Source organism: Schistocerca nitens, chromosome 3, assembly GCF_023898315.1.
Source record: "Schistocerca nitens isolate TAMUIC-IGC-003100 chromosome 3, iqSchNite1.1, whole genome shotgun sequence".
Taxonomy (NCBI): domain Eukaryota; kingdom Metazoa; phylum Arthropoda; class Insecta; order Orthoptera; family Acrididae; genus Schistocerca; species Schistocerca nitens.
This window is the reverse complement of record NC_064616.1, coordinates 724324347-724351020: the sequence shown is the minus strand read 5'-3', so window position 1 is coordinate 724351020 and position 26674 is coordinate 724324347. Positions and strand designations below refer to the sequence as shown.

General features: G+C 41.9%; 1 protein-coding gene across 1 annotated transcript in view; it reads left to right on the top strand.

The window, feature by feature from the left end:
• Positions 1-22838: 22838 nt before the first annotated feature.
• LOC126248695 (uncharacterized) overlaps positions 22839-26674 on the top strand; it is a 57649-nt gene continuing 53813 nt past the window's right edge. Inside the window, exon 1 of the mRNA XM_049949976.1 lies at positions 22839-22972. Within this exon, the coding sequence (XP_049805933.1) occupies positions 22952-22972 (21 nt within the window). The 5' untranslated portion in view covers positions 22839-22951. The remainder of the gene's footprint in view (positions 22973-26674) is intronic.

Genomic DNA, 26674 nt, shown 5'->3' with positions numbered 1-26674 from the left:
GTGTATAGTGTTGCAGAACTTTTTAATAAACATTTTATAACTGTTACCGAAAAGATGGGGTTGTCAGGTTCGGTAGATGCTGCTATGGAATACCTCAGACCAGAAATTTCAAGCAACTTCCATAATATGAATTTGACCCTCACTACCCCAACAGAAATAATGTCCATCATAAAATCTTTAAAATCAAAAACATCTAGTGGGTATGATGAAATATCAACAAAGTTAATTAAACAATGTGATTCTGAGCTAAGTAACATAGTAAGCTATCTGTGTAACCAGTCATTTATCAGTGGAATATTTCCTGAATGGCTGAAATATGCTGAAGTTAAGCCACTGTTTAAGAAGGGAGATAAAGAAATAGCATCAAATTTCCGTCCAATTTCACTGTTGCCAGTATTCTCAAAAATTTTCGAAAAAGTAATGTACAGTAGGCTTTATAACCATATTATCTCAAATAACACAACTGTCAAAGTCACAGTTTGGATTTCTAAAAGGTTCTGATATTGAGAAGGCTATCTACACTTACAGTGAAAATGTGCTTAATTCATTAGACAAAAAATTGCAGGCAACTGGTATATTTTGTGATCTGTCAAAGGCATTTGACTGTGTAAATCACAATATCCTTTTAAGTAAATTAGAATATTACAGTGTAACAGGAAATGCTGCAAAATGGTTCAAATCTTATATCTCTGGCAGGAAACAAAGGGTGTTATTAGGAAAGAGACATGTATCACGCTATCAGGCATCATCCAACTGGGAACTAATTACATGTGGGGTCCCACAAGGTTCCATTTTTGGGCCCTTACTTTTTCTTGTGTATATCAATGACATTTCATCAGTAACATTACCAGATGCCAAGTTCGTTTTGTTTGCCGGTGATACAAACATTGCAATAAATAGCAAATCAAGTGTAGTCTTAGAAAGATCAGCTAATAAAATATTTGTGGACATTAATCACTGGTTCCTAGCCAATTCTTAGTCACTAAACTTTGAAATAATATATTCAACTGGGAGGAGCACACCACAGAACTGCTGCAGCGTCTTAACAAATCTCTGTTTGCAATGTGAATTTTGTCAGACATAGGAGATATAAAAATGAAAAAGCTGGCATACTATGCTTACTTTCATTCCACAATGTCATATGGGATTATTTTTTGGGGCAATTCATCAAGCCAAGCTAAAGTTTTCCGGGCACAAAAACGTGCAGTAAGAGTTATATGTGGTGTGAACTCAAGAAGATCCTGCAGAAGCCTGTTTAGGGAACTAGGGATACTAACTACTGCTTCCCAATATATTTATTTCTTAATGAAATTTGTCATTAAAAATATATCACTTTTTCAAACCAACAGCTCAATTCATGGAATCAATACTAGAAATAAAAATAATCTTCACAAGGATTTAAAGTCACTTACTCTTGTACAAAAAGGTGTGCATTATTCAGGAACACACATTTTCAATAACTTGCCAGCAGCCATAAAAAGCTTAACAACCAATGAAATTCAGTTTAAGAGAAGCCTAAAGGATTTATTGGTGGCCAACTCCTTCTACTCCATTGATGAATTTCTCAGTAAAACTAACTATATATACACTCCTGGAAATTGAAATAAGAACACCGTGAATTCATTGTCCCAGGAAGGGGAAACTTTATTGACACATTCCTGGGGTCAGATACATCACATGATCACACTGACAGAACCACAGGCACATAGACACAGGCAACAGAGCATGCACAATGTCGGCACTAGTACAGTGTATATCCACCTTTCGCAGCAATGCAGGCTGCTATTCTCCCATGGAGACGATCGTAGAGATGCTGGATGTAGTCCTGTGGAACGGCTTGCCATGCCATTTCCACCTGGCGCCTCAGTTGGACCAGCGTTCGTGCTGGACGTGCAGACCGCGTGAGACGACGCTTCATCCAGTCCCAAACATGCTCAATGCGGGACAGATCCGGAGATCTTGCTGGCCAGGGTAGTTGACTTACACCTTCTAGAGCACGTTGGGTGGCACGGGATACATGCGGACGTGCATTGTCCTGTTGGAACAGCAAGTTCCCTTGCCGGTCTAGGAATGGTAGAACGATGGGTTCGATGACGGTTTGGATGTACCGTGCACTATTCAGTGTCCCCTCGACGATCACCAGTGGTGTACAGCCAGTGTAGGAGATCGCTCCCCACACCATGATGCCGGGTGTTGGCCCTGTGTGCCTCGGTCGTATGCAGTCCTGATTGTGGCGCTCACCTGCACAGCGCCAAACACGCATACGACCATCATTGGCACCAAGGCAGAAGCAACTCTCATCGCTGAAGACGACAAGTCTCCATTCGTCCCTCCATTCGCGCCTGTCGCGACACCACTGGAGGCGGGCTGCACGATGTTGGGGCGTGAGCGGAAGACGGCCTAACGGTGTGCGGGACCGTAGCCCAGCTTCATGGAGACGGTTGCGAATGGTCCTCGCCGATACCCCAGGAGCAACAGTGTCCCTAATTTGCTGGGAAGTGGCGGTGCGGTCCCCTACGGCACTGCGTAGGATCCTACGGTCTTGGCGTGCATCCGTGCGTCGCTGCAGTCCGGTCCCAGGTCGACGGGCACGTGCACCTTCCGCCGACCACTGGCGACAACATCGATGTACTGTGGAGACCTCACGCCCCACGTGTTGAGCAATTCGGCGGTACGTCCACCCGGCCTCCCGCATGCCCACCATACGCCCTCGCTCAAAGTCCGTCAACTGCACATACGGTTCACGTCCACGCTGTCGCGGCATGCTACCAGTGTTAAAGACTGCGATGGAGCTCCGTATGCCACGGCAAACTGGCTGACACTGACGGCGGCGGTGCACAAATGCTGCGCAGCTAGCGCCATTCGACGGCCAACACCGCGGTTCCTGGTGTGTCCGCTGTGCCGTGCGTGTGATCATTGCTTGTACAGCCCTCTCGCAGTGTCAGGAGCAAGTATGGTGGGTCTGACACACCGGTGTCAATGTGTTCTTTTTTCCATTTCCAGGAGAGTATATATATATATATATATATATATATATATATATATATATATATATATATATATATATATATATAGGGTGAGTCACCTAACATTACCGCTGGATATATTTCGTAAACCACATCAAATACTGACGAATCGATTCCACAGACCGAACGTGAGGAGAGGGGCTAGTGTAATTGGTTAATACAAACCATATAAAAATTCACGGAAGTATGTTTTTTAACACAAACCTACGTTTTTTTTTAAATGGAACCCCGTTAGTTTTGTTAGCACATCTGAACATATAAACAAATACGTAATCACTGCCGTTTGTTGCATTGCAAAATGTTAATTACATCCGGAGATATTGTAACCTACAGTTGACGCTTGAGTATCACTCCTCCGCTGTTCGATCGTGTGTATCGGAGAGCACCGAATCACGTAGGGATCCAAAGGGAACGGTGATGGACCTTAGGTACAGAAGAGACTGGAACAGCACATTACGTCCACATGCTAAACACATTTTTATTGGTGTTTTTCACTGACGCACATGTACATTACCATGAGGGGTGAGGTACACGTACACACGTGGTTTCCGTTTTCAATTACGGAGTGGAATAGAGTGTGTCCCGACATGTCAGGCCAATAGATGTTCAATGTGGTAGCCATCATTTGATGCACACAATTGCAATCTCTGGCGTAATGAATGTCGTACACGCCGCAGTACATCTGGTGTAATGTCGCCGCAGGCTGCCACAATACGTTGTTTCATATCCTCTGGTGTTGTAGGCACATCACGGTACACATTCTCCTTTAACGTACCCCACAGAAAGAAGTCCAGAGGTGTAAGATCTGGAGAACGGGCTGGCCAATTTATGCGTCCTCCACGTCCTATGAAACGCCCGTCGAACATCCTGTCAAGGGTCAGTCTAGTGTTAATTGCGGAATGTGCAGGTGCACCATCATGCTGATACCACATACGTCGACGCGTTTCCACTGGGACATGTTCGAGCAACGTTGGCAGATCGTTCTGTAGAAACGCGATGTATGTTGCAGCTGTTTGGGCACCTGCAATGAAGTGAGGACCAATGAGGTGGTCGCCAATGATTCCGCACCATACATTTACAGTCCACGGTCGCTGTCGCTCTACCTGTCTGAGCCAGCGAGTATTGTCCACGGACCAATAATGCACGTTCCGTAGATTCACTGCCCCGTAGTTTGTGAAACACGCTTCATCGGTAACCAGGTAGAACTGCAACGCACTCTCTGTTAATGCCCATTGACAGAATTTCACTCGATGATTAAAGTCATCACCATGTAATTGCTGATGTAGCGACACATGAAACGGGTGAAAGCGGTGACGATGCAGTATGCGCATGACACTACTTTGACTACTTTGCAGGCTTCAGCTGCATTTCGTCGACACTCGCCATAGATGAGTATCATCTCCGCCTTTTCAGAGTTCGAATACACCATGGTCACAGTTCCTACAACACTACACTATCACAGACGTCTGGTAACACGGTGTACTACAGTTGGTCTGCGTGCGGAGACGAATTCAGAATAACAATAGCAGCAAGCGCTACATGTGGACACTGCGACAGCTAGTTCAAACCACAACAGTGCACTACAGCCACACTCGTAAACACGGTCGTCATCGTAAACATGTCCCTGCAGATGCTGCTAGCCGACCGTGGCCCGTGTTTGTTACAACACGCAACTGAACGTCGGAGGTTTCAAGCGTCAACTTTAGGTTACAATATCTCCGGATGTAACTAACATTTTACAATGCAACAAACGGCACTGATTACGTATTTGTTTATATGTTCAGATGTGCTAACAAAACTAACGTGGTTCCATTTAAAAAAACGTAGGTTTGTGTTAAAAAACATACTTCCGTGCATTTTGTATGGTTTGTATTAAACAATTACTCTAGGCCCTCTCCTCACGTTCGGTCTGTGGAATCGATTCGTCAGTATTTGATGTGGTTTACGAAATATATCCAGCGGTAACGTTAGGTGACTCACCCATATATATAACTTCTGCGCAATTTCAGTGCAGTAATGTGTTCATTGTAAATCTGTGTGTCTGTGTGTGTGTGTGTGTGTGTGTGTGTGTGTGTGTGTGTGTGTGTGTGTGTAAGTACAATCTAACTTCTGCAGTAATGTGTTCATTGTAAATAAGTATTATAGTAGTTGTATTACATGTTTATTACCTTATAAATAAATAAAAAACTTTTTATTTTAAATTCAGTGCCTTAGTACTTGTAAAATGACTTCCTTATAGTGTTCATTAAAAAATGAAGATCATTCCACTTGGGACCTGTGGAATGGTACATTAGCTTATTTGTTTTAGTTGTAAATATTTGTCATGTATTGTTGTTTTTCTGACATGTTCCACATCCTGGAGGACCTCCTCACTACGGATCAATTGGAATGAAAGTAAATCTAATCTAATACCCGTTTATCATCTGCATTTCTTATTGGTGTAGCAATTTTAATGGCCAGTAGTGTATAACTGTCTAAAAATCCAAGCCATTCGCTGTCATTACAAGACATCCACACACTTTTAGTACATTGTTTTTCCTCTGCATACTTCCAAATTCGACAGAAGTACTCCGTATATGCTTTGGGACGAGCACATTAAAGAGAAGGAATACACTATCTGATTGAAAGCTTGCGGAAACCTATTTGTGATGTCGTCAGTAATACGTCCACACCGCCGCCTAAGAGATCGATGCGCCGGATGCGTTTCTGTCGATAAACGGAACAGAAGAACGGATGTGCTAACCAAAGAGTACACAGCCTGTCGCAATACTTATGCATGCCGCGAGGCACCGCTAGGCCACTTTATGTGTAGCAGGAGTGTAGTGCAGTTGTGCTAGTCTACAGTTGGTAGCCGCGCTCAGTCGTCAGCCAGCGCCGATGTTAGTCAGTCATCGTCTGCAGCTCAGTCATTGCTGCTATCAAGTCTTTGTAGCTAGACCCAAGTTAGTCTTCAAATTCACAGGATTTGACATTCAATATTAAGAGAGATTAATTCGTCACTGCAAGATTTGTGACTTGAAAATTATGTCATTGTACAGACGCTTAGTCTAGTCCAGTCTAGTCTGTAATTGTCAACCAACCGATCATGGACTACAAAGAAGTTAAGTAATAAATACTTTCTAATTTTGTACTCCTGCTAATTAATTGTGTTTTCCTGTTGTAGCTACCAAGCAGTCTTGGCACAGAAGAAACTACGTTTCCACCTCCTTGGCTACCTCATATTTGCTACCTCATGTTGATGGACTCGGTTATGGTGGAAGATCGAGAGCCATCACTATTGTTGTTGTTGTTGTGGTCTTCAGTCCAGAGACTGGTATGATGCAGCTCTCCATGCTACTCTATCCTGTGCAAGCTTCTTCATCTTCCAGTACCTACTGCAACCTACTTCCTTCAGAATCTGTTTAGTGTATTCATCTCTTCGTCTCCCTCTACGATTTTTATCCTCCACACTGCCCTCCAGTACTAAATTGCTGATCCCTTGATGCCTCAGAACATGTCCTACCAACCAATTCCTTCTTCTAGTCAAGTTGCGCCACAAACTCCTCTTCTCCCCAACTCTATTCAATACCTCCTCATTAGTTATGTGATCTAATCATCTAATCTTCAGTATTCTTCCGTTGCACCACATTTCGAAAGCTTCTATTCTCTTCTTGTCCAAACTATTTATCGTCCACGTTTCACTTCCATACATGGCTACACTCCATACAAATACTTTCAGAAACGACTTCCTGACACTTAAATCTATACTCGATGTTAACAAATTTCTCTTCTTCGGAAACGCTTTCCTTGCCATTGCCAGTCTACATTTTATATCCTCTCTACTTCTACCATCATCAGTTGTTTTGCTCCCCAAATAGCAAAACTCATTTACTATTTTAAGTGTGTCATTTCCTAATCTAATTCCCTCAGCATCACCCGACTTAATTCGACTACATTCCATTATCCTCATTTTGCTTTTGTTGATGTTCATCTTATATCCTCCTTTAAAGACACTCTCCATTCCTTTCAACTGCTCTTTCAAGTCCTTTGCTGTCTCTGACAGAATTACAATGTCATCGGCGAACCTCAAAGTTTTTATTTCTTCTCCATGGATTTTAATACCTACTCCAAATTTTTCATTTGTTTCCTTTAATGCTTGCACAATATACAGATTGAATAACATTGGGGAGGGGCTACAACCCTGTCTCACTCCCTTCCCAACCACTGCTTCCCTTTCATGCCCCTCGACTCTTATAACTGCCATCTGCTTTCTGTACAAATTGTAAATAGTCTTTCGCTCCCTGTATTTTACCCCTGACACCTTCAGAATTTGAAAGAGGGTATTCCAGTCAACATTGTCAAAAGTTTTCTCTAAGTCTATAAATGCTAGAAACGTAGGTTTGCCTTTCCTTAATCTATCTTCTAAGATAAGTCGTAGGGTCAGTATTGCGTCACGTGTTCCATTATTTCTACGGAATCCAAACTGATCTTCCCCGAGATCGGCTTCTACCAGTTTTTTCATTCGTCTCTAAGGAATTCACGTTAGTATTTTGCAACCGTGAATTATTAAATTGATAGTTCGGTAATTTTCACATCTGTCAACACCTGCTTTCTTTGGGACTGGAATTATTATAGTCTTCTTGATGTCTGAGGGTATTTCACCTGTGTCATACATCTTGCTCACCAGATGGTAGAGTTTTGTCAGGACTGGCTGTCCCAAGGCTGTCAGTATTTCTAATGGAATTTTGTCTACTCCCGGGGCCTTGTTTCGACTCAACTATTAGTGGACATTAATGTAGGTTGTATCCATGTTTCATCTTTATGACTATTTCAGCTCTTCTGGGGATACATCCAATGAGATGTCTGAAGATCTGTGGAAGAATGGCAGCCCATTCTTCCTCAAGTATCGAAATCAGACAAGGTAGTGATGTTTGAAGCTCCACAGACCATTGCGCCATAGACGTTGCTTTCTGACAGGGTGCATTGTCTTGCTGGCACAAACAATCAGCGTCTCCGAACTGCTCCTCTACTGTACACAATACACACTCCTGTACAGTGTGTTCATATCCTTCCACATTGACCTTTTTCTTAAGCAAAATATGGGGACCTCACCTTAACCGCGTAAAACACCCCCATACGGTGACACAACCTTCTACGTACCTCGCTGTTGGCATTACACATGATGGTAACGTCCTCCAAGACACTCGCCAAAGTCAAACCCTGCAATCAGATTGACACAGCATATGGCGCGATTCATCACACCCAACCACTCGTTTCCAGTCGTCCTGTGTCTAGTGACGTCGCTCTTACACCACCTCAAGCGTCGCTCAGCATTGACTATAGAAATGTCTGGCTTATGCAGAGTTGCTCAACCATTGTGCACCATATTTTCAGCTCCCTACGCACAGTTATTGTGCTAGCTGGACCACTGGTAGCACCTTGGAGATTGTGAGTGTTTTCATGTGTTTTTTTACAACCACCCTCCGCAGCTCGTCGGTCCCTGAACGTCAGTACATGAGATTTGCTTGGTCTTTGTTTAGATATGGCTACTCCTCTGCGTTTCCACTTCACGATCACATCACCAACAGTCGAATTTGGCAGGCTTAGAAGTGTTTAAATGTCCCTAATAGATTTCTTACACAGACGACATGCAATGGCTAATTTATGTTTGAAATTACTGAGCTTTCCTGACAGACCCGTTACTGCTTCTCTGCTGACAACGTAATACCCCCTGCCTTCTTTTAAATATTGGCAGGTCCGTCTCTCGTGGCATCTAATGGCGAACTCTGCGTTTCATACGGATGTCCGGATACTTTTAACTAGATAATGTATGATGAACAATATGACTATAACTTGTTACTGAGATGGACTGTTTTAACTTCCCGCAAATAGTTATTGCAATGCAGATCAGTCAGCGTGGTCGGTGATGGTAAGAAGGAGTCGATTTGCGAAACAACGACGGAAGAAAATTGTTGCACAGGTTGAGGCGAAATGGTGAACTCTTCATGAACGGAGATTTATTACTGCCTGGGAACATTACAAGCGGTATATTTGTTACAGAGATCGTTGAATTATTGCTCCAGAGTTTTAGAACCAAAGCTTGCAGATACCTTGTAAAAATGTTAGGCATTTGAATTACTTCGCGCCGTTTACTGGTCAGAAAAGACATGTTGAAAAACGGAATGATCAAATGAAATTATTGGCCGGGAGACCGCATCTGGGGCACTTTGGCCACTTGGTGCAAGTCTTTCTATTTGACACCACTACGGCTACTTGCACGTCGACGAAGGTGAGATGAAATGATGAAGACAGCACCAACACCAATACTCGGTCCTCGAGCAAAGAAAATCACAGATCAGAGTGGGCATCGAAGCCGGTCCGCCGGGATCTACAGACAGCAGCGCTAGCCACTTTCCTTTCTCACCGTTAGTTGCCTTCTCGGCCTGGCCTCTGTGCCTTTCGTCTTTCTTATTAAAACGTAATAATTCGCCTAGATAATGGACGAAATTAACTAACGTAACTATTTCGTCTAATGTGCAATTGCTTCTATTCTTTTATTATTTAATTTATATTTCTTCTTAAATGTGAATGAAATGGTAGGCAAAAATTTTCATTTCGTGGAACTGAAACAGGAAAGTAATAATACAGTAAAGTCCCTTTTTAATGTTGTATATTCCTTCATCCTTGAAATGTAAAATAATTTTCTCTTCTAAGTCTCTCTTTCTTCGAAATTTAAATGTACGATTCTTTATAAATTCCAAACATTTTGATATTTTGTCTAAATCCGGTCGCCTGTCATCTATAGAAACTGAGTTGCTTGCCCCTCTTTGAGGAAAATTAGAGAAATAAATAAAATAAACTTCTTCTCCTTCGCTGCTGCATATTTTCTTGCTAGACCACGAGCCGCGGACGAAACACATGTTCATTCTGATAGAATGGTATAAAGTAGTGTCCTCTGTAGCTACAATGTTTGACCACTTTTCGGGTAACAAATGGATTACACGATAAAAAAAATCATGTTCTTCTGTGGTGATCCATTCATGAATCCACTTTTCGAGATCTTTAAAGCATGTGACATGTTGTTCAGAAAGGCCATAGTGCATGGACCGAAACAATTGGGAATCGGAAGGGGTGATGTCCTGTCAATATGGCGGGTGGGGTAAGACATCCCACCGAAGTCCTTAAAGGGTCTCCTTCACTCGATTTGCAACATGTGGTTTCGCACTGACACGAAACAGAACGAGTTTGTCATGTCTCTGAATATTTGGGGCGTTTATCTTTAAGTGCGCGAATCAAGTTGAGTAATTGTGGTTCGTAGCGTTCAGCATTCACCGTCTGACCCGGTTACAGCAGCTTATGGTACGCCACACCGACCAGGACGCATTTCATTCACTTCAAAGTCATTGTCTTTGAATCATCGAAACCACTCTCTGCACGTTGTTCCCGACGTTTCCACAAGCAAACGATGAATTTCCGCAGCAGAATCCTTGAGATGAAAGCATACGAGTAACACCTCCCGAAAATGCTGTTTTGTAGGTATAAAATCCGACACGTTCGAGGCACTAAATAGGTATGTTCTTTTCACTCCACTAGCAAGTGACACGCAGATTTGAAAGTCTAATGTTTCTACTGTCAAGCAATCTCGTGTCGCTGTCCGATATGGTGCACTAGCACAACTAATGCTCCACTTCGTCAACAGCAGAAATTAATTCAAGCTGCCAACAGTACGGCGGCTTATAGATATTCTCAAGATTTATACCCTAGATATTCTCAAGATCTATACCCTATTTTCGGCTTAATTTATATTTGAATCCACAAGGAGAATGAGATCCGTATCGTTATTATTATTATTATTATTATTGTATGTTATTACAGAACCCAGTCGTAAGACATCTCACCGAAGATTGTGGAAACAACAGTAGGACGTTCTTCTGCCAACTGTGGAATACCATCTAATTTCTTTTATAAGGGTGCTGCTACACAGTAACAGAGGATACAGCACGAAATCCATGACGTAAGGTCACTAAAAATGACAAAAACTTTTCTTCTTTTATTGACCTGTAGGAAGGTAAAGCAAGAACTGTGAACAGTAAGGGAGCCATGTACCTCCTCTATGCGTCCGAAAGTACGGAAGAGTTTACAAAAATAACAGTTCCACCCTTAGCTTACTTAGTAATAATAATAAAGTGCTTGACATAATGGTCTCTGAATATATGACACATGGGCATCACGAGTACTGTCATCTGTTTATAAACAATTGTGGTTGTAGCTGCCACCGCCGCTTTTACGGTAATTCAGTTAACTCATACCTTTCCATAGTACAAATTGCTTACAGTATCAGAATAAGAGCTATTCTGTATAGGTGGTGCTGGACAGCTTTCACAAATGTTAGGAATTGCATCGTAAATACATAGCTGTACTTATCATTTTATTTAGACAATCAATTTTGCTCAAGCTCAGACCGTCTTCGGGTTATAAGTCCTGTTCACCTGTGTATACCACAACTGCAATGACTTATACTTCTGGAATATTCTGTTAAGTGTAAGATGTGTTATAATGAGCGTGTCCTCTGTCTTGCAATGTGAACATTAATATACCAATTACTGTGCACATTAATATACCAATTAATGTGCACATTAATGTTTATACTGCAAGATAGAGAAAATGTTTTTATATAACACATGTTATGCTTAAATACAACATTTCAGAAATATTAGTCATTGCATTTATAGTATACGTAGTTGAATCGGTTTTATGACCCGAAGACGATCTAAATCTCACAGAAATCGACAATCTAGACAAAATAATAGGTACAGCTGTGAATTATACGATGTAATTCCTAACATAGAATCACAGCTCTATTTTATGGTTCTCGTTCAAACCCTCCCATATCTTTCCTCTTCTCTCCTTACAGTCTATTACACACTTGTAATATCATTGCTATATACTGGCCATTGAAAATTAAGATGCAAGAGCTGAATAAATTTTACAGACACACTTACTGATGGCAACAAGAAATTTAGATGATAAGTTTCAGAGGAAAGAACATATTACGATGTGACATCCGAAGGATCGCCCTGAAGCTCCTTGATTAGCGATACAACTGCACTGGCTGTTTGCTGTTAATAAGTGTGCGGATCAGCTCGATTGAAAGCTGTGTCTCTTAATTTCGGCAAATAGTTTGTAATCTTTTCATGGATTGTGGTGCGAAAGAGGTTTGGGTATAAGCTCGATGTGCTACAATAGACAGGTTTCGCGACTGCTCTGCAGTATTAATAACTGGGTACTTTTGTTGGTCAACCCACTCTTTATATGTTTTGTTGGGTTTCATTAAAAAAAATCTCTATGTGGACTGACGTTATCCTCTAATATAAGGAACCGTCAAATGAAAATGAGACAGATAGAAAAAGTGAGTAAACTGTTTAGTGGAAAGGTGACACAAGACTGTCGATGCCTTCATGGCAAAACATTTTTCGGTTGCCAACGAAACCATGATTGTATCCAAATGTGCACCTCTTCGTCCGAAGTAAATCGACGGCCACGGATATATTTCTTCAGGGCTCCAAAAATATGCAAATCGCATGTGGAGGAATCGGGGCTTTATGGAGGATCGTAAGAGATTCCCAGCGAAACTTCTGCAGCGTAATCGAAACCACCTTGGCAACATGTGAGCCCGCCATGAAGGCCCTGATCGTCTTGTCTCACAGTGGAATAAATGTCTCAACAGTTATGGTGATTACTTGCAAAACAATAAAGAATTTACTTACTTTTCTTCCATCTGTCTCGTTTTGATTTGACTGTCTCTTAAAGAACAATTCCGCCATGTTCTTTGTTGCGTGAATCGTTTAATATTCCGATCCAAGATGTCGTCCTATATTTCTGAAGAGTTGCGCTCCCATGTCGGAGCATACAATGGTTCGTATGTCCTTCAAGAAAGAGGCACACAACGTAATTCAGGGATCGCAGTCTAGATAGAATACGGTTTTATCACGAAATAGAGCAGATGGTCGCTGATGCTGGATTCAACTCACAGGTTCTCCAGGTCGTAGGGAGAGTCACTTCCTGTTGTTTATTAATGCTTCGCAAATACTTTCTCTGTTCTATTCCTACACTAGATCATTGAAGAAACTTAGCGATAGTAAATTATTTATTGCTACTTGAATGAAATCCCGTATTTCTTAATTATGAACCTTAATATAATCTTAAGGAACAGGTATGAAGTTGTACTCTAAAATGAAACATCATAAAATAAAAATAATGACAGGCAACCACCTAATTAAAAAAGAGACACGTATCTATTTACATACTACGTATGTATTATTTATTATCTCACTAAAGCTGTACGTTTCAGGATTGTCTCGGAAAGGCATTAAGCCCTTGTTGCTTGTCCCAGCCTACGTATTTCTACTATGTTTAATACTATCTGATTGTTACGAGTTTTGGTACTGACCAGGCTTCCATAAGGCAATAAGTGTTACTGCTCCTCTAACGCTGTGCTAACGGTATACTAAATAACGAACACAAATGGTTAACAAACATATACATAGTCAGACGCAGTCACACGCAGAGTTTCAAATGTGTATCGAGGAAGTGCCAGGCGGCTATAATTTACAGTTTTTATTGTGTCCACTTGGAAGGTCTCCGGCAAATCGCTATCGGGGATTACGTAAGAAATGCCTGTTCGTCACACTAGCCGCTCTACTGTCATCCATACTTTCAGTTTCACTTCTTGCAGACAGCATAAGTAAAACGTCAATTGTGAAATTCAAGAAACTACGCTTTCTAAACTTTATCTGCAACTGTATCCGCCGAGTGCCTTATTTCTGGCTCTCTCAGAAAGTCGTTCAAACTATTTGACGGAAGAACTTGGTTCCTAGTATCCGCCATCAATCCTTGGGATTATACAGTACATGTTCGTGAGCTCCCACTTCAAATAAGTTATTCACTTCAAAGTGACATTCATTACATATCACGATCATAAAACAATACTGTGTTATCGAGCGCCTGTCGGTCGTTCATTTCATTTATTCCGGTGGAACACTACAGCCTCCATTTTCAAGGAATCTTCATTATCGTATCATAAATGCAATAGCTGCCGACGGAGATATTCTCCCTCATTTACGCTTTCCATGATTAGTTAGTTAAAAGTCATCAGAGAATTGCAGTACGATTTTTTCTAATATTGAGCTTGTGATACGACTTTGTGCTGGGTGCATTGTCGTGGATATTACGACCGTGACACATATGGTATGGCATTGAGAGGTATTATGTAATTGCTACAAGCCCTGATATAAGAGGACGACCAGATAAGGCTCTTGAGAAATTTCTATTAAAATATGCGAAGAATACAGAAGGAGCAAGACGCCACGAATGTACGGACCTCTTATTTTTACTAAAATAATCAGCTAAGTTACCATAAATACTGCTCATTTTATTCCATATATATATATATATATATATATATATATATATATATATATATATATCAGAGACACTCCACAAATAATATTTAATAAAAAAATAATAACTATAGAATGATTTTGATTGAGCGCCATGACGTGATCACATACATAGAATATTTTCAATCGAAAAATCATCAGTTTTTCATTTTTACACAGGCTGACAAAAAAGTAAAGCACACAGAATGGGAGAAGGAAACGAAACGAAACAATATAGGTATCGTGGTATGTTATGTTGCTTCAGGGACTGCAATATCGAGTCAAATTTACCAACAACTTGGCAGTATGAGCACACAGCAGTATCACATTGCATCCTCTATTCCCCTCCCCTCCCCCCCCCCCATTCCCTCCCACATCTCCTGGCCTGAATGCATGAACTGATTCTGTTGGGAAGCACGTCATAAAGCCGTTGTTTCCCCTGCTGGGGCACACTGGTCCATAAGAGTGGTAACTTGTCCTTGATATCTCGGACACAGGTACTCGGACCGAACTGACGTCCGAGCTGGTCCAACACATGTTCTCTCGCGGACCGTTGTGCTATCAGAGTTCCCTCAGTCAGTAGCCTGAAGTTACACTCGATGACTCGCCACACCATGACGCCAAGAGCAACACCTCTGTATCTGTTCAAAACCCAGGTCGTCGCCATACTCACCTACGGTGTTAATCTTGGGTAGTGCAGAACCGCGATTCATCGGCGAACACAATGCGTCGCCATTCCTTCAACAGGCCATACCTCCCGGTCACGGGCACCACTCCAAACGCAGCTACGTATGGGACGGTAACTATCTAGTCCGACTGCTGCCAGTCTCCGACCAATGATGCGAGATGACACATAACGTTGCAGGGAGTCCATTTCTTGTTCTCGTATGGCAGGCGCAGATGTGAAAGGGTTACGATGTGTTTGGTGCACTACACGACATTCCTCCCGTGTGACTGTCAAAGGTTATCGATCGCAATCTTGACGACGACTATGTCTGCCTTCTCGCTTCCTAAGCTAGGACAATGTCACATCCGAATTCCCCACAAATCTGCATATTGCACGACGCTAACAGCCGGTCAGATGGTAGGAAAGATGAAAGGAACTTCCCTACAGATTAACATTATTTGAAATAATAACCATTCGACATCAAGATCATTAGCGACAGAGCACAAGCTCGGAATGTTGTAAATATAGAGAAGGAAATCGCCCGTGCCCTTTCAAAGGAACCATCCCGGCATTTGCGTGGACTGATTTAGAGAAATCATAGAAAACGTAAACCTCGATGGCCGGACGCAGATTTGAACCGTCGTCCCGAATGCGAGTCCATTGTACTAACCAAAGCACCGCCTCGCTCCGTCCGGCCAAATGGAGCCCCACAATGAGGCCCCATTCAAACTCTGTCAGGTGCGGATAACGCTATCTCATACGAGTATGCGGCTTCATCGTGTTCTTCACAATGATCTCTCAATATCTACTTTCCCTACGGGGCCTGATAACAACATTACACGTGAACAATCCATTCTATGATAGAGGATTGTAACGCTAGTCACATACACCCCCGCCGATGCTGCGTACATGAACGAACTTACATTGATATGCCGACCATATCTTCTGAGTGCTTCACTCTTTTGTCAGGTGGGGTATATACAGGGTGCATGAAAAAGAATCACCCGATTTGGCACGTCTATATTTCTGAAACTAATAAACATATACAATGAATTTTGTTTTTTGATGAACGGGAAAATCAAAAAGTTTTTTTCGTACCTTTCCACTCTGCAGCTAGCATGTCTTAAGTTACAGTTTCCACAGCTGCCGTTATGCGATGTCTCAGTTCATTCATTGTTGTTAGTAACGGAGGCACATAAACAGAGTCTTTTATAAACCCCCACAAGAAATAATCACATACAGTCATGTCCGGTGACCTTGGAGGCCAGTAATGTAAGGCTCAATCATTTGGTCCAGTACTATCGATCCGTCGTTCAGTAATACTTTGATTTAAAAAGTCCCGCACTTCCAGATGCCAGTGTGGCAGTGCCCCACCCTGTTGGTAAATGAAGCCTTTCGAATCAGTCTCCAACTGTGGGAAAACAAAATTCTCAAGCATATCGAGAAACGTGCTTCCTGTAACAGTGTTCCCGGCGAAGAAAAATGGACCATACACCTTTTCCTGTGAAACTGCACAAAATACATTAAATTTTGGAGCGTCCCTCTCATGATGTACAACTTCATGTGGTTGTTCCTCATATTCTCACATTATGATGATTCACCTTTCCATTTAAATGGAATGTTGCCTCGGCACTAAACACTTGGCGTGGAAGAAAACTGTCTTCCACCATCTTGTCAAGGACGACATTACAGAACTCCACACGTTGTTGTTTGTCACCTTCACTAAGAGCTTGCAGTAGCTGAATTTTGTGTAAACGTCGACGCAACACATGCCAGACGGACATCGGGGGCGTACTGAGCTGTCGAGCTGCACGGCGAACTGATTTCTGCGGACTGCTTATGAAACTATGGCGGATGCGTTCTACGTCTGTGTCAGGCACTCGGGGACGGCCGGCGATTTGCTTTTACACAAACCTCTTTTTCGGAATTGTTCATGCCATCGTCGAATGGTCTGTGCTGTAAGAGGATGCACACCATAACTAGAAAGAAAGTCACGGTGAACAGCTATTACTGTCCCGCACTGCGCAAAACGTAGAACACAAAACGCTTTCTGTTGTCCCGTCACAGCCGGCCGGGGTGGCCGAGCGGTTCTAGGCGCTTCAGTCTGGAACCGCGTGACCGCTACGGTCGCAGGTTCGAATCCTGCCTCGGGCATGGATGTGTGTGATGTTCTTAGGTTAGTTAGGTTTAAGTAGTTCTAAGTTTTAGGGGACTGATGACCTCAGCAGTTAAGTCCCATAGTGCTCAGAGCCATTTGAACCATTTGTCCCGACACCATTTTTACTGGAACTGATGTGGGCACACACTGCTGCTACCTAGCGGTAACCATGTAAAACTCGAAAGTTTGCTCTTTCCAAGAATACCTTGTTCACGCATGATCGGATGATTCATTTTCATACACCCTGTAGTCTACTGCTAGTACAGGACTGTACTCCCTGAACATGTTACTGAGGTTTGTCATCCAAAAAGTTGCTTCAACAAATTATTCGTTTCAATTCACATTTCACGTCTCTGTTGTAACATTTCAACGAATTTTTTCATAAGAATTCGACAGTATCTTATAATAACTGATGGCCCCTTCAACACTACAGTGTTCCTAGATTCCTTTCGCCACTACGCTCGTGTGTGCTTACGAAAATTATCGAATCCGTAACATTATTATTTTTTCCCAGAAAACCCAGTCAACTTAGTTGCTCGCTTACAGGACATAGAGTCAGCCATTACAGCATATCAGACATTAAGACTTTATATTGGGGTGACTAATCCATGATTTTCTGTGAGTTCCCAGAATGATATCAGGTGACTGGCAAAAGAGACTCTTCAATAAAAACAGGGCCAGTTCCTTCCCAACATCCTTGTCCCACTGAACTAATGCTCTGTCTTTAATGACCTCGATGTAGACGGGACGTTTAACTGCCCTCCGCCTTCACGTCCGCAGCGCCATTTACATGAACAGATCGCTCTGTAAAGTAACTGCTCCAACTCTACAGCGATGGAGATTTCTGTTGCACAAATTAGTTCCTTCGACATTTTGTTCTTTAGTCTATATCTTCTGTATTAGGTAGTGCCAGAAGCTCGATGGCAAGCCTCTCTGAAGTACGCGGAAATGTAGCTACGATGTCCGAATCTGCAGTATTTTGTCTATAGACCACATATTTTTGCATTAGAGTTGATTACTCCGTCGGTATGAAAGTTACTGAAGACAGTCGTGAATTGAATGTGCGTAATGCTGTTTAGAAAAAGATGTATCTTCGGTCTGACGTAAATCTACGATTTCTAGTGTACCGGCCAGCGTGAAGTGGGTGTTTTGGGCAAGTTTCTAGAGTCTTCGTTACTAATACTGGGCATCCCCTAAAATTTCAGAATTGTAGGGGTTTGTTTAGTTGCATTTCGTAAGCAAATTCATGAAATTTTTACTAGCTGCCATAGTTATAAATGTTACAGGTTACAAAGCTTAACATGGAAAGACGTAAAAATCTACGTGCATCGCATAATAATTATACGATACAGTGCTGCACTACTGTCTTCAAAGAAAAATTAGTGTGTAAAAAGCATGCTGTTTTAAGAAGTGAAGAAAAATTGTGTAATGAAGTTCCATTGACGCCGAGCTAATTACAGAGGACCTGCTATTTCACATATACAGTGTGGTCTATTCCGGGCAACTCTGAGTCTTTTCAGCCTTATTTTACTACCATGCATACTTCAACACCATATGCGATGTGTCCGCCCACTTCCATTTTGAGTCGTCCATAACTAGTCTCTCGCTCTGAATAAAGAATTAATTCTTTTACAAGAAAAAAATAATACTACCGTTCTGTTAGAAAGAATCATTACATGATGGTATAGCTTCAAGTTGCGCTTTTACCACTAGGTATGTGTGGACTGAATATCAAATGCTAAACTATTTTGAGTAAACATCACAAATTACATAACATTAGTAATCTCACGAGCTGACTATAGTACAGCTGAGATTAATATGCTACAGTGTACAACAGATCACCGGCCGGAGTGGCCGAGCGGTTCTAGGCGTCACAGTCTGGAACCGCGCGGCCGCTACGGTCGCAGGTTCGAATCCTGCCTCGGGCATGGATGTGTGTGATGTCCTTAGGTTAGTTAGGTTTAAGTAGTTCTAAGTTCTAGGGGACTGATAACCTCAGAAGTTATGTCCCATAGTGCTAAGAGCCATTTGAACCATTTGTACTACAGATCGCGCGAGGTTGTTAAGGTAACAAACTTGCATTCAGGACGGGCTAGGTTTAAACTTTATGACTTACAGTACATACAGCAGTTGATTATTGTAAAGCGTTATTGGACGAACGCTTCCTAAAGTATCGCAGTAGTTCTTGTCAAATTTCATCTTGCTTCTCGGACTGGCAATTTAGTGTCAAAGAAAATGTCAGTTTCTGTACCTTACAAAAAAAAAAAAAAAAAGAAAAAAAAAGTAGCAACCCGTGGCCGCAGAGGTAGTCATAATTCGAATCAGCATATAAGCTTAGAATTAATAACGTTTGAGAATATGAAATGAATCAACTACACGCTCACAGTCCTCGACAAAGGAGATTACAGGCTTCAGTACGCTGGTCGTGTAACGGATTAGGTCCCTTTCTCAGACACCCCCCCCCCCCCCTCCCTAACCGCCGTTATAACCGCAAAAGTACCTCCGACCCTATACTTGGCGATTGCTCACTATTTTTTCTCTTTTTCTTATTCTCTCCATCTTACACATTATCTCTCCAAGAATGCTGTAAAAACCTGAGTAGCTGCTGATGAAACCACAGGGTCCCTAAATAAATAAGTATCGCACGTAATCTGAATCAGTGATTTTGGTGGCTGAAGGCGGAATTCATACATACATTCAAGGGTGTTTATTATCATTACTTTTAACATGCTTTACCTGGTGTGTCAGACAATTCTGTTTGAAGGGGCGTCGAGGGCGCTAAGCTTGTGCAGTATTACAGAGGTAGGTTGTGGGAACCTTTGAGCCAAATTTCAAACTCATACGTCGCAATGGAAATCAATTACGGGGATCTAAAAAGCGATCCTTAAATCTGTTGCACAGTGTATATTCAAGAAAACCTGACTAACTCATAAATTTATATTACATGTTAAAATATTTTCTTATTCAGAAATACTTTACTTGCTATTGCCAAGAGGCGTTTTATTTCCTAACTAGTTTGTCCACCCTGTTATTTTCGTGCGCAAATAACAAACCTTATCTACTACTTCTGCTGCCTCATTTCTTACCTTAATTAATTTGACTACGTTCCATTACTCTTGTTTTACTTTCGTTGATGTTGTTTTACAACTTCTTTTGAAGACACCATCCATTCTATTCACCTGCTCTTGGAAATCCTTTGTCTTCTCGGTTCAAAATCGTTCAAATGGCTCTGAGCACTATGAGACTCAACTGCTGTGGTCATAAGTCCCCTAGAACTTAGAACTACTTAAACCTAACTAACCTAAGGACAGCACACAACACCCAGCCATCACGAGGCAGAGAAAATCCCTGACCCCGCCGGGAATCGAACCGGGGAAGCCGGGCGTGGGAAGCGAGAACGCTACCGCAAGACCACGAGATGCGGGCTGTCTTCTCGGAATCAAATACAGTTTCATCGGCAAACCTCAAAGTTTTTGATTCTTCTTCCTAAACTTAATTCCTTTCCAAAATTCTCATTGGTTTCATTTATCAAAATGGCTCTGAGCACTATGGGACTTAACTTCAGAGATCATCAGTCCCCTAGAACTTAGAACTACTTAAACCTAACTAACCTAACGACATCACACACGTCAATGCCCGAGGCAGGATTCGAACCCGCGACCGTAGCGGTCGGTCAGTTCCAGATTGAAGCGCCTAGAACCGCTCGGCCATCCTGGCCGGCCGGTTTCATTTATCGCTCGCTTTATCGACTGAATAACATCGGGGACAGGCTGCAACCCTCTCTCACTCCCATCTCGACCACTGCTTTCCTTTCATGTCCTGCAACTCCTACAGCTACCGATTCAGATTTTCAATGAGTGTATTCCAGGCAACATTGTCAAAAGCTTTCCCCAAATTTACAAATTCTACAAATGTAAGTTTGCTTTCCTTTCACTCATCTTCTACGGTAAGTCGTAGGGTCAGTACTACCTCGCGGCCGGCCTAAGTGGCCGTGCTGTTCTAGGCGCTACAATCTGGAACCGCGTGACCACTACGGTCGCAGGTTCGAATCCTGCCTCGGGCATGGATGTGTGTGTTGTCCTTAGGTTAGTTAGGTTTAATTAGTTCTAAGTTCTAGGCGACTGATGACCTCAGAAGTTAAGTCGCATGGTGCTCAGAGCCATTTTTGAACTACCTCGCGTGTTCTTTCATTACTCCGGAACCCAAGCTGATCTTCCCCGAGGTTGGCTTCCTCGAGCATTTCCATTCCTCGTGCCAGTATTTTTCATACGCGACTGATGGTTCGGCAATATTTACATTTTCAATTGAGAAGTCACTTTTATTCGTAAAATACGGACTTAGATGTAGAATCATCGATGTTAGAGGACTTTTAAATTCCGAACAAAGAATTATTCGACGGATGTACAAACAGTAACCAATTTTTGCATGTAATTTGGATTTGAACAAGAAAATAACTGTCAGTCGTAGGATTTAGACAACAGAGCGGCCTTTCAACTCGATTTGACGTTCGAATCGTCTCAGGTAATTTGGGAATTGGTAGCTAAAAAAATATAAATAAAACAATTTACTGTGTCAGTCACTTTTTTTATTTTCTCACTATGCGTTTCGATGGTTCGCACAATCATGTTCAAGTGGAGAATTCTATTGCTACATTCCTGTTGTGTAGAGCACAGGCGTCTTTTGCCAGTAGCAGCCTAATTGCAAAGCAGGTTATGCTTCGTGTTTTGTTGGTGATAAAATTGCTTTTTCAGAAATGGCAGCGTTAAAGTTAAAAGAAGGTGGATTTGTAAGAGTAAAATGTCAGTTTACACTATCACTTCACACAAATATGTTACACGTGTCAGAGATATGTTTACATAGAGCGCAAAGATTAGTGAAAGGAGCAATATCTGATATGTGTAACACCTTTGTGTGAAGTGACAGTGTAAACATAGTTTACAGTGAAGGGCACATTCAACAGGTAGCAGTATGCAGCATCTTTTCGATCTATTTTCCTTTAAGAATATTTTACTCTCACAAAATCATGTTGTTTTTTAACTTTAACAGCCTGTTTTCTGAAAGACCAATTTTGTCACCAGCAAAATATGAAACCCAACCTGGTCTGCTACTGGGAAAAGGCGCCTGAGGTCTACACTAACACTAGGAATGTAACAAAACAGTCATCAACAGTCATCCACCTGAAGATGGGGGAGAGAAACATCGAAACGCATTGTGAAAAAAAAATAAACAACTGACCGATGCCGGTAATTGTTTTACTTCAATTCATCACCAGTCGCAGCCCTCATGATACTATCCTTTGCGGACGAAATATCCAGCTGAAAAAACCACCAGCAAAAGTGCTGTAGCTGGAAGGCGATGGGATCACGAATGGAAGAAGCAGCAGTCGACTTGTTAGGTAGGGAAGGGTCTTCTATTGGATGCGAAGCGCGGGAGGAAGACGCACTCTGTGCTGGGAGGGCAGAGCAGCTGGCGATGCGATTCTGCGGAGCCATCAGCCTCGCCTCGCCGAGACCTAGCCCGCCCGCGCAGACAGAGCTGAAAAAACGGCTAGCTGCAATACGTTATCAGGCTGAGCTTGGGCTCCAGGTGCAAACGCCGCAATCCGGGTCAGGCTGTCCAGGCGGGCCGCGCCTATATATACATTGGCTCCAGCGGCGGCGCTCACAGTGTGCAGACAGCTACCATGGCCGCCCTCGCGCTCCCTGTAAGTACCCGTCACCGCCACCATTCTGGCTTCTGCAACAGTGCTGTGCGTCGTTTCTGCAAGAAGACGTTACTTAGCCGCGTCATTTGTGAAATATTTTGTTCTGATAGATTATTACTTTTCACTAGTGGTCAGTCGAGGTTCACCGGTATCTGTGGATGGAGACTTCACCTTTGCGTACCAACAGTGCTTGACACTAATTAGTGACTTAGAGTAATGTTATAATATTGCTTGCACTTTCACAGTTTTCATATATATACAACTGAGCAATATTTCTATCCCAAGAACGTGGCATATATATATATATATATATATATATATATATATATATATATATATGTGTGTGTGTGTGTGTGTGTGTGTGTGTGTATGACACGTTCTTGTGATAGAAATATTGCTCAGTTGTAATATATATATGCCACGATCTTGGGATAGAAATGCCGGCCGGAGTGGCCGTGCGGTTCTAGGCGCTACAGTCTGGAGCCTAGCGACCGTTACGGTCGCAGGTTCGAATCCTGCCTCGGGCATGGATGTGTGTGATGTCCTTAGGTTAGTTAGGTTTAATTAGTTCTAAGTTCTAGGCGACTGATGACCTCAGAAGTTAAGTCGCATAGTGCTCAGAGCCATTTGAACCAAGAGCCATTTGGGATAGAAATATTGCTCAGTTGCAAATTTAAGGACAATCAATTATTTTGAGACAACTGTCGTTGTTTTAGAGTGAGATCATACGGAACTTTCGTGAAACGTTCTCGGTGTGTAGTAATATAGTTATTAAACGACCCTCCCGTTAAAAGATTATATATAATTATGCTTATCTGAAAGTGTTTTCTTTGCTTGTATAAGTACGTATTCGTAAATGATGGACATATTTCATCGAGAGAATTCTGTAAAGAAAAATCTGCAGATTATTTTGGTGCAGAGACTGCAGAGAATAATAATAATAAAGGGTGAGACCTACGCTCGAGAAGCTAAGAGCAGTTTTTGTGAATTCCTTCGTTTTCACATAAAGTGAACAGTTTATATGTACTCTGTCTACTAACATTACATACAATTATGAACACTGCAGGATTTTTCTGACTTACTCATGCACTTTTAGTAACACATAGTAAATCTCGGCAGTTCACACGAAGAAGGTTCGACTAGACGATTAGGAAATTCAATCCACTGCTGCATTCCATAACACACCTCATACCACTTTAGAGAACCATCAGTGTCTTCTGTTTTTAACGATACTGCATAGTTAAACATTAATGGAAAAGACGACCTTCCAAAGTGTAAGACAATTTATCTATAAGGCGTCCAGCGTGTTCTATTTCTCTATGTGTTCTTACAGTCACATTTTAGGCATTGGGAGGTAGCATTTCCTAATAAACAAGCGCTCCAAACATCACGGTAGTCCGAGAAGTACTCTGTCTTACGGAATGTAGTAATTTACTTTGATAAAGACCGGTTTTTGCTTCATACGTAAGACTACATGACAACATTAAAACTATGGAGAACCGAACTTTAGTTTACAGCGTCAGAGCTCCAGCGCATTCCTTTGAAAACTTCTCTCCGCATGGAATCGCACGCTCAATTGAAACATTGTCGAGACTACTGTTTTCATTCAGTCCGACAAGAGATGAGAAATTTGGGTCAGATGTAGGGCTTTCATTACTTCGGAGTATGTTTGCCACTTTTAAAATTGAGTCATTTAACACTGAAACACTTGTGTAATGTCCTCCTGCATTGCACTGCTATACTTTGCGTAATGATTGCAACACGCGTTCCAGATAATTGGAGGTCTAGCGGTAGACCCCTCACCTGATTTGGAAAGACAATGTATGCTGCACTGTTCTATGGACGAGTACTACTCACGATTTATTTCTCAGTGACTAGTGACTGTTCCGTTAACCACGAAAAGACATAAAGACACAATTTTCAGTCGATCCAAACTGTAACGTTAACAAGAATCCATTTTTAAGAATGTTGTCAAAGACTTCATATCATGTGACCGAAGTCAGAATTTCATCAACTCATTAGAATTATTACTGATTCGTAACTGCAGTTAAGAAACATTTTTTCAGTTTAGTGTGACGAATGATCGCTGGGGGGATGCGTCTTATACGAATATACATATTTTGAGAAGAGCTGTCCATCGTTGCATTTATCTTCAAAAAAGATAACTGCGAGACATATATAAGCCAAAGAATGCCATGATATCGTTTTTTCAAAATGATCACAGACTAAAATGAGTTGCTAGTACATTTGAATGAGGAATGGAACAGCTGTACATTTGTGTTGGTTACGTGGTTATTCTGAATCAGTTTTCAATTCTGTAACTGCATTATTATCGTTCAAGTCGCTATGAGACCCGTTAGAGTAGGTTCATGGTGACTCAGTTCTTCGCTTTCCATGTTTTACATTACAAGAATCGAGTGTAAGAAAAATAAATGTATTCGTTCGTACCACTGTTCTCTTTTTTATCTGCGTGGTATTTGTGTTATGAATTCTTTATAAGTAGTACTGATCTCTTGAATCTGTTCTAGGGACAGTCCGCCGGAGTTTTGGGAAAACTTTTCCGTGTTGGACGGCATGTTCCTTGTATCTGTATACCATTTGTATTATCCTCGCAAATCCTTTCGAGTAACGACTGTGCTACTTGAACCAGCTTTTAAACCTTGGTGCCACCTGCGTTTGTCTGCCGTCTTCCTCGGCTTCAAATGCTTCTTGGAGAGGACAGATACGTAATCTCTACGTGCTCGTATTTGACACGCTGTCGTTACTTTTCCATGGAATTTTCGAAGGCTGCTATAGTTTTTCTGAACTCGTTTCATAATCATTTATCGTTGAAATTAAATCGATTTCTTTTTTCTCATATTAATTGGCTTACGAAACGAATGGAGGACTGTGAAGAAATTTCCAGCGTGACCCTGATACACAGCTCTTCGTCTGCTATAGTGCTGCCCCATACAGATCCCCAGATCCCCTGCAGTGAACCTAAACTGAAAAAGAATTTCGTTGCATATATTTTCGTCACATGTATTGTTGATTTTCATCGCATGCATTATTATTGATGAATTAGTGTTCCAAAAATCTGCGCAGAACCGTCTGATTCCCTGCTTGAGCATTCGTTTGGAAGAAGAAAGGAAAATTGCAGGTTTCTGTTGCGTTAACAACGAGCTCGTTAAAAACGACGCACTAGCTCAGTTGGCAAAGGATGTAAAATAAACTGGCCGTAGTGTTACTAATGAAGCAATGCCGGTATCGCCTGAAATGATTTTGCGAACCCACATAAACCTAATTCAGGGAGGTCGAGAAGGGATTTGAAACTGGCACTTCCGAATGTGACTCCAGCGCGTAAACCATCGTTCCATGGAGATTCGTTTAGCACTATTCACGGAAAAAAGCGATTACTGTTATCAGCTGTTGATATAAACCACAGCGAATACCGTTGATTGATGCGGAGTGGACGAGAAGTTAATCGAAAGTACGTATCTATTAGCTGCTTCTGCTTTCCATATTTGTCAGTGATGAAGGTCTTGTTTTGTTCATTCATTGAAGCAGCTGCTCCATACTGTCGACAACGCACCTAGTGTAAGAACGAACGTTAATTATACGGTTTCGAGGTTAAGGCGTCAGAACTAACATTGAACTGATCCAGCTGAACCACCATTGGTATCCGGAATTGGCAGATTCTTTACATGGCATTCCCCAGCACTA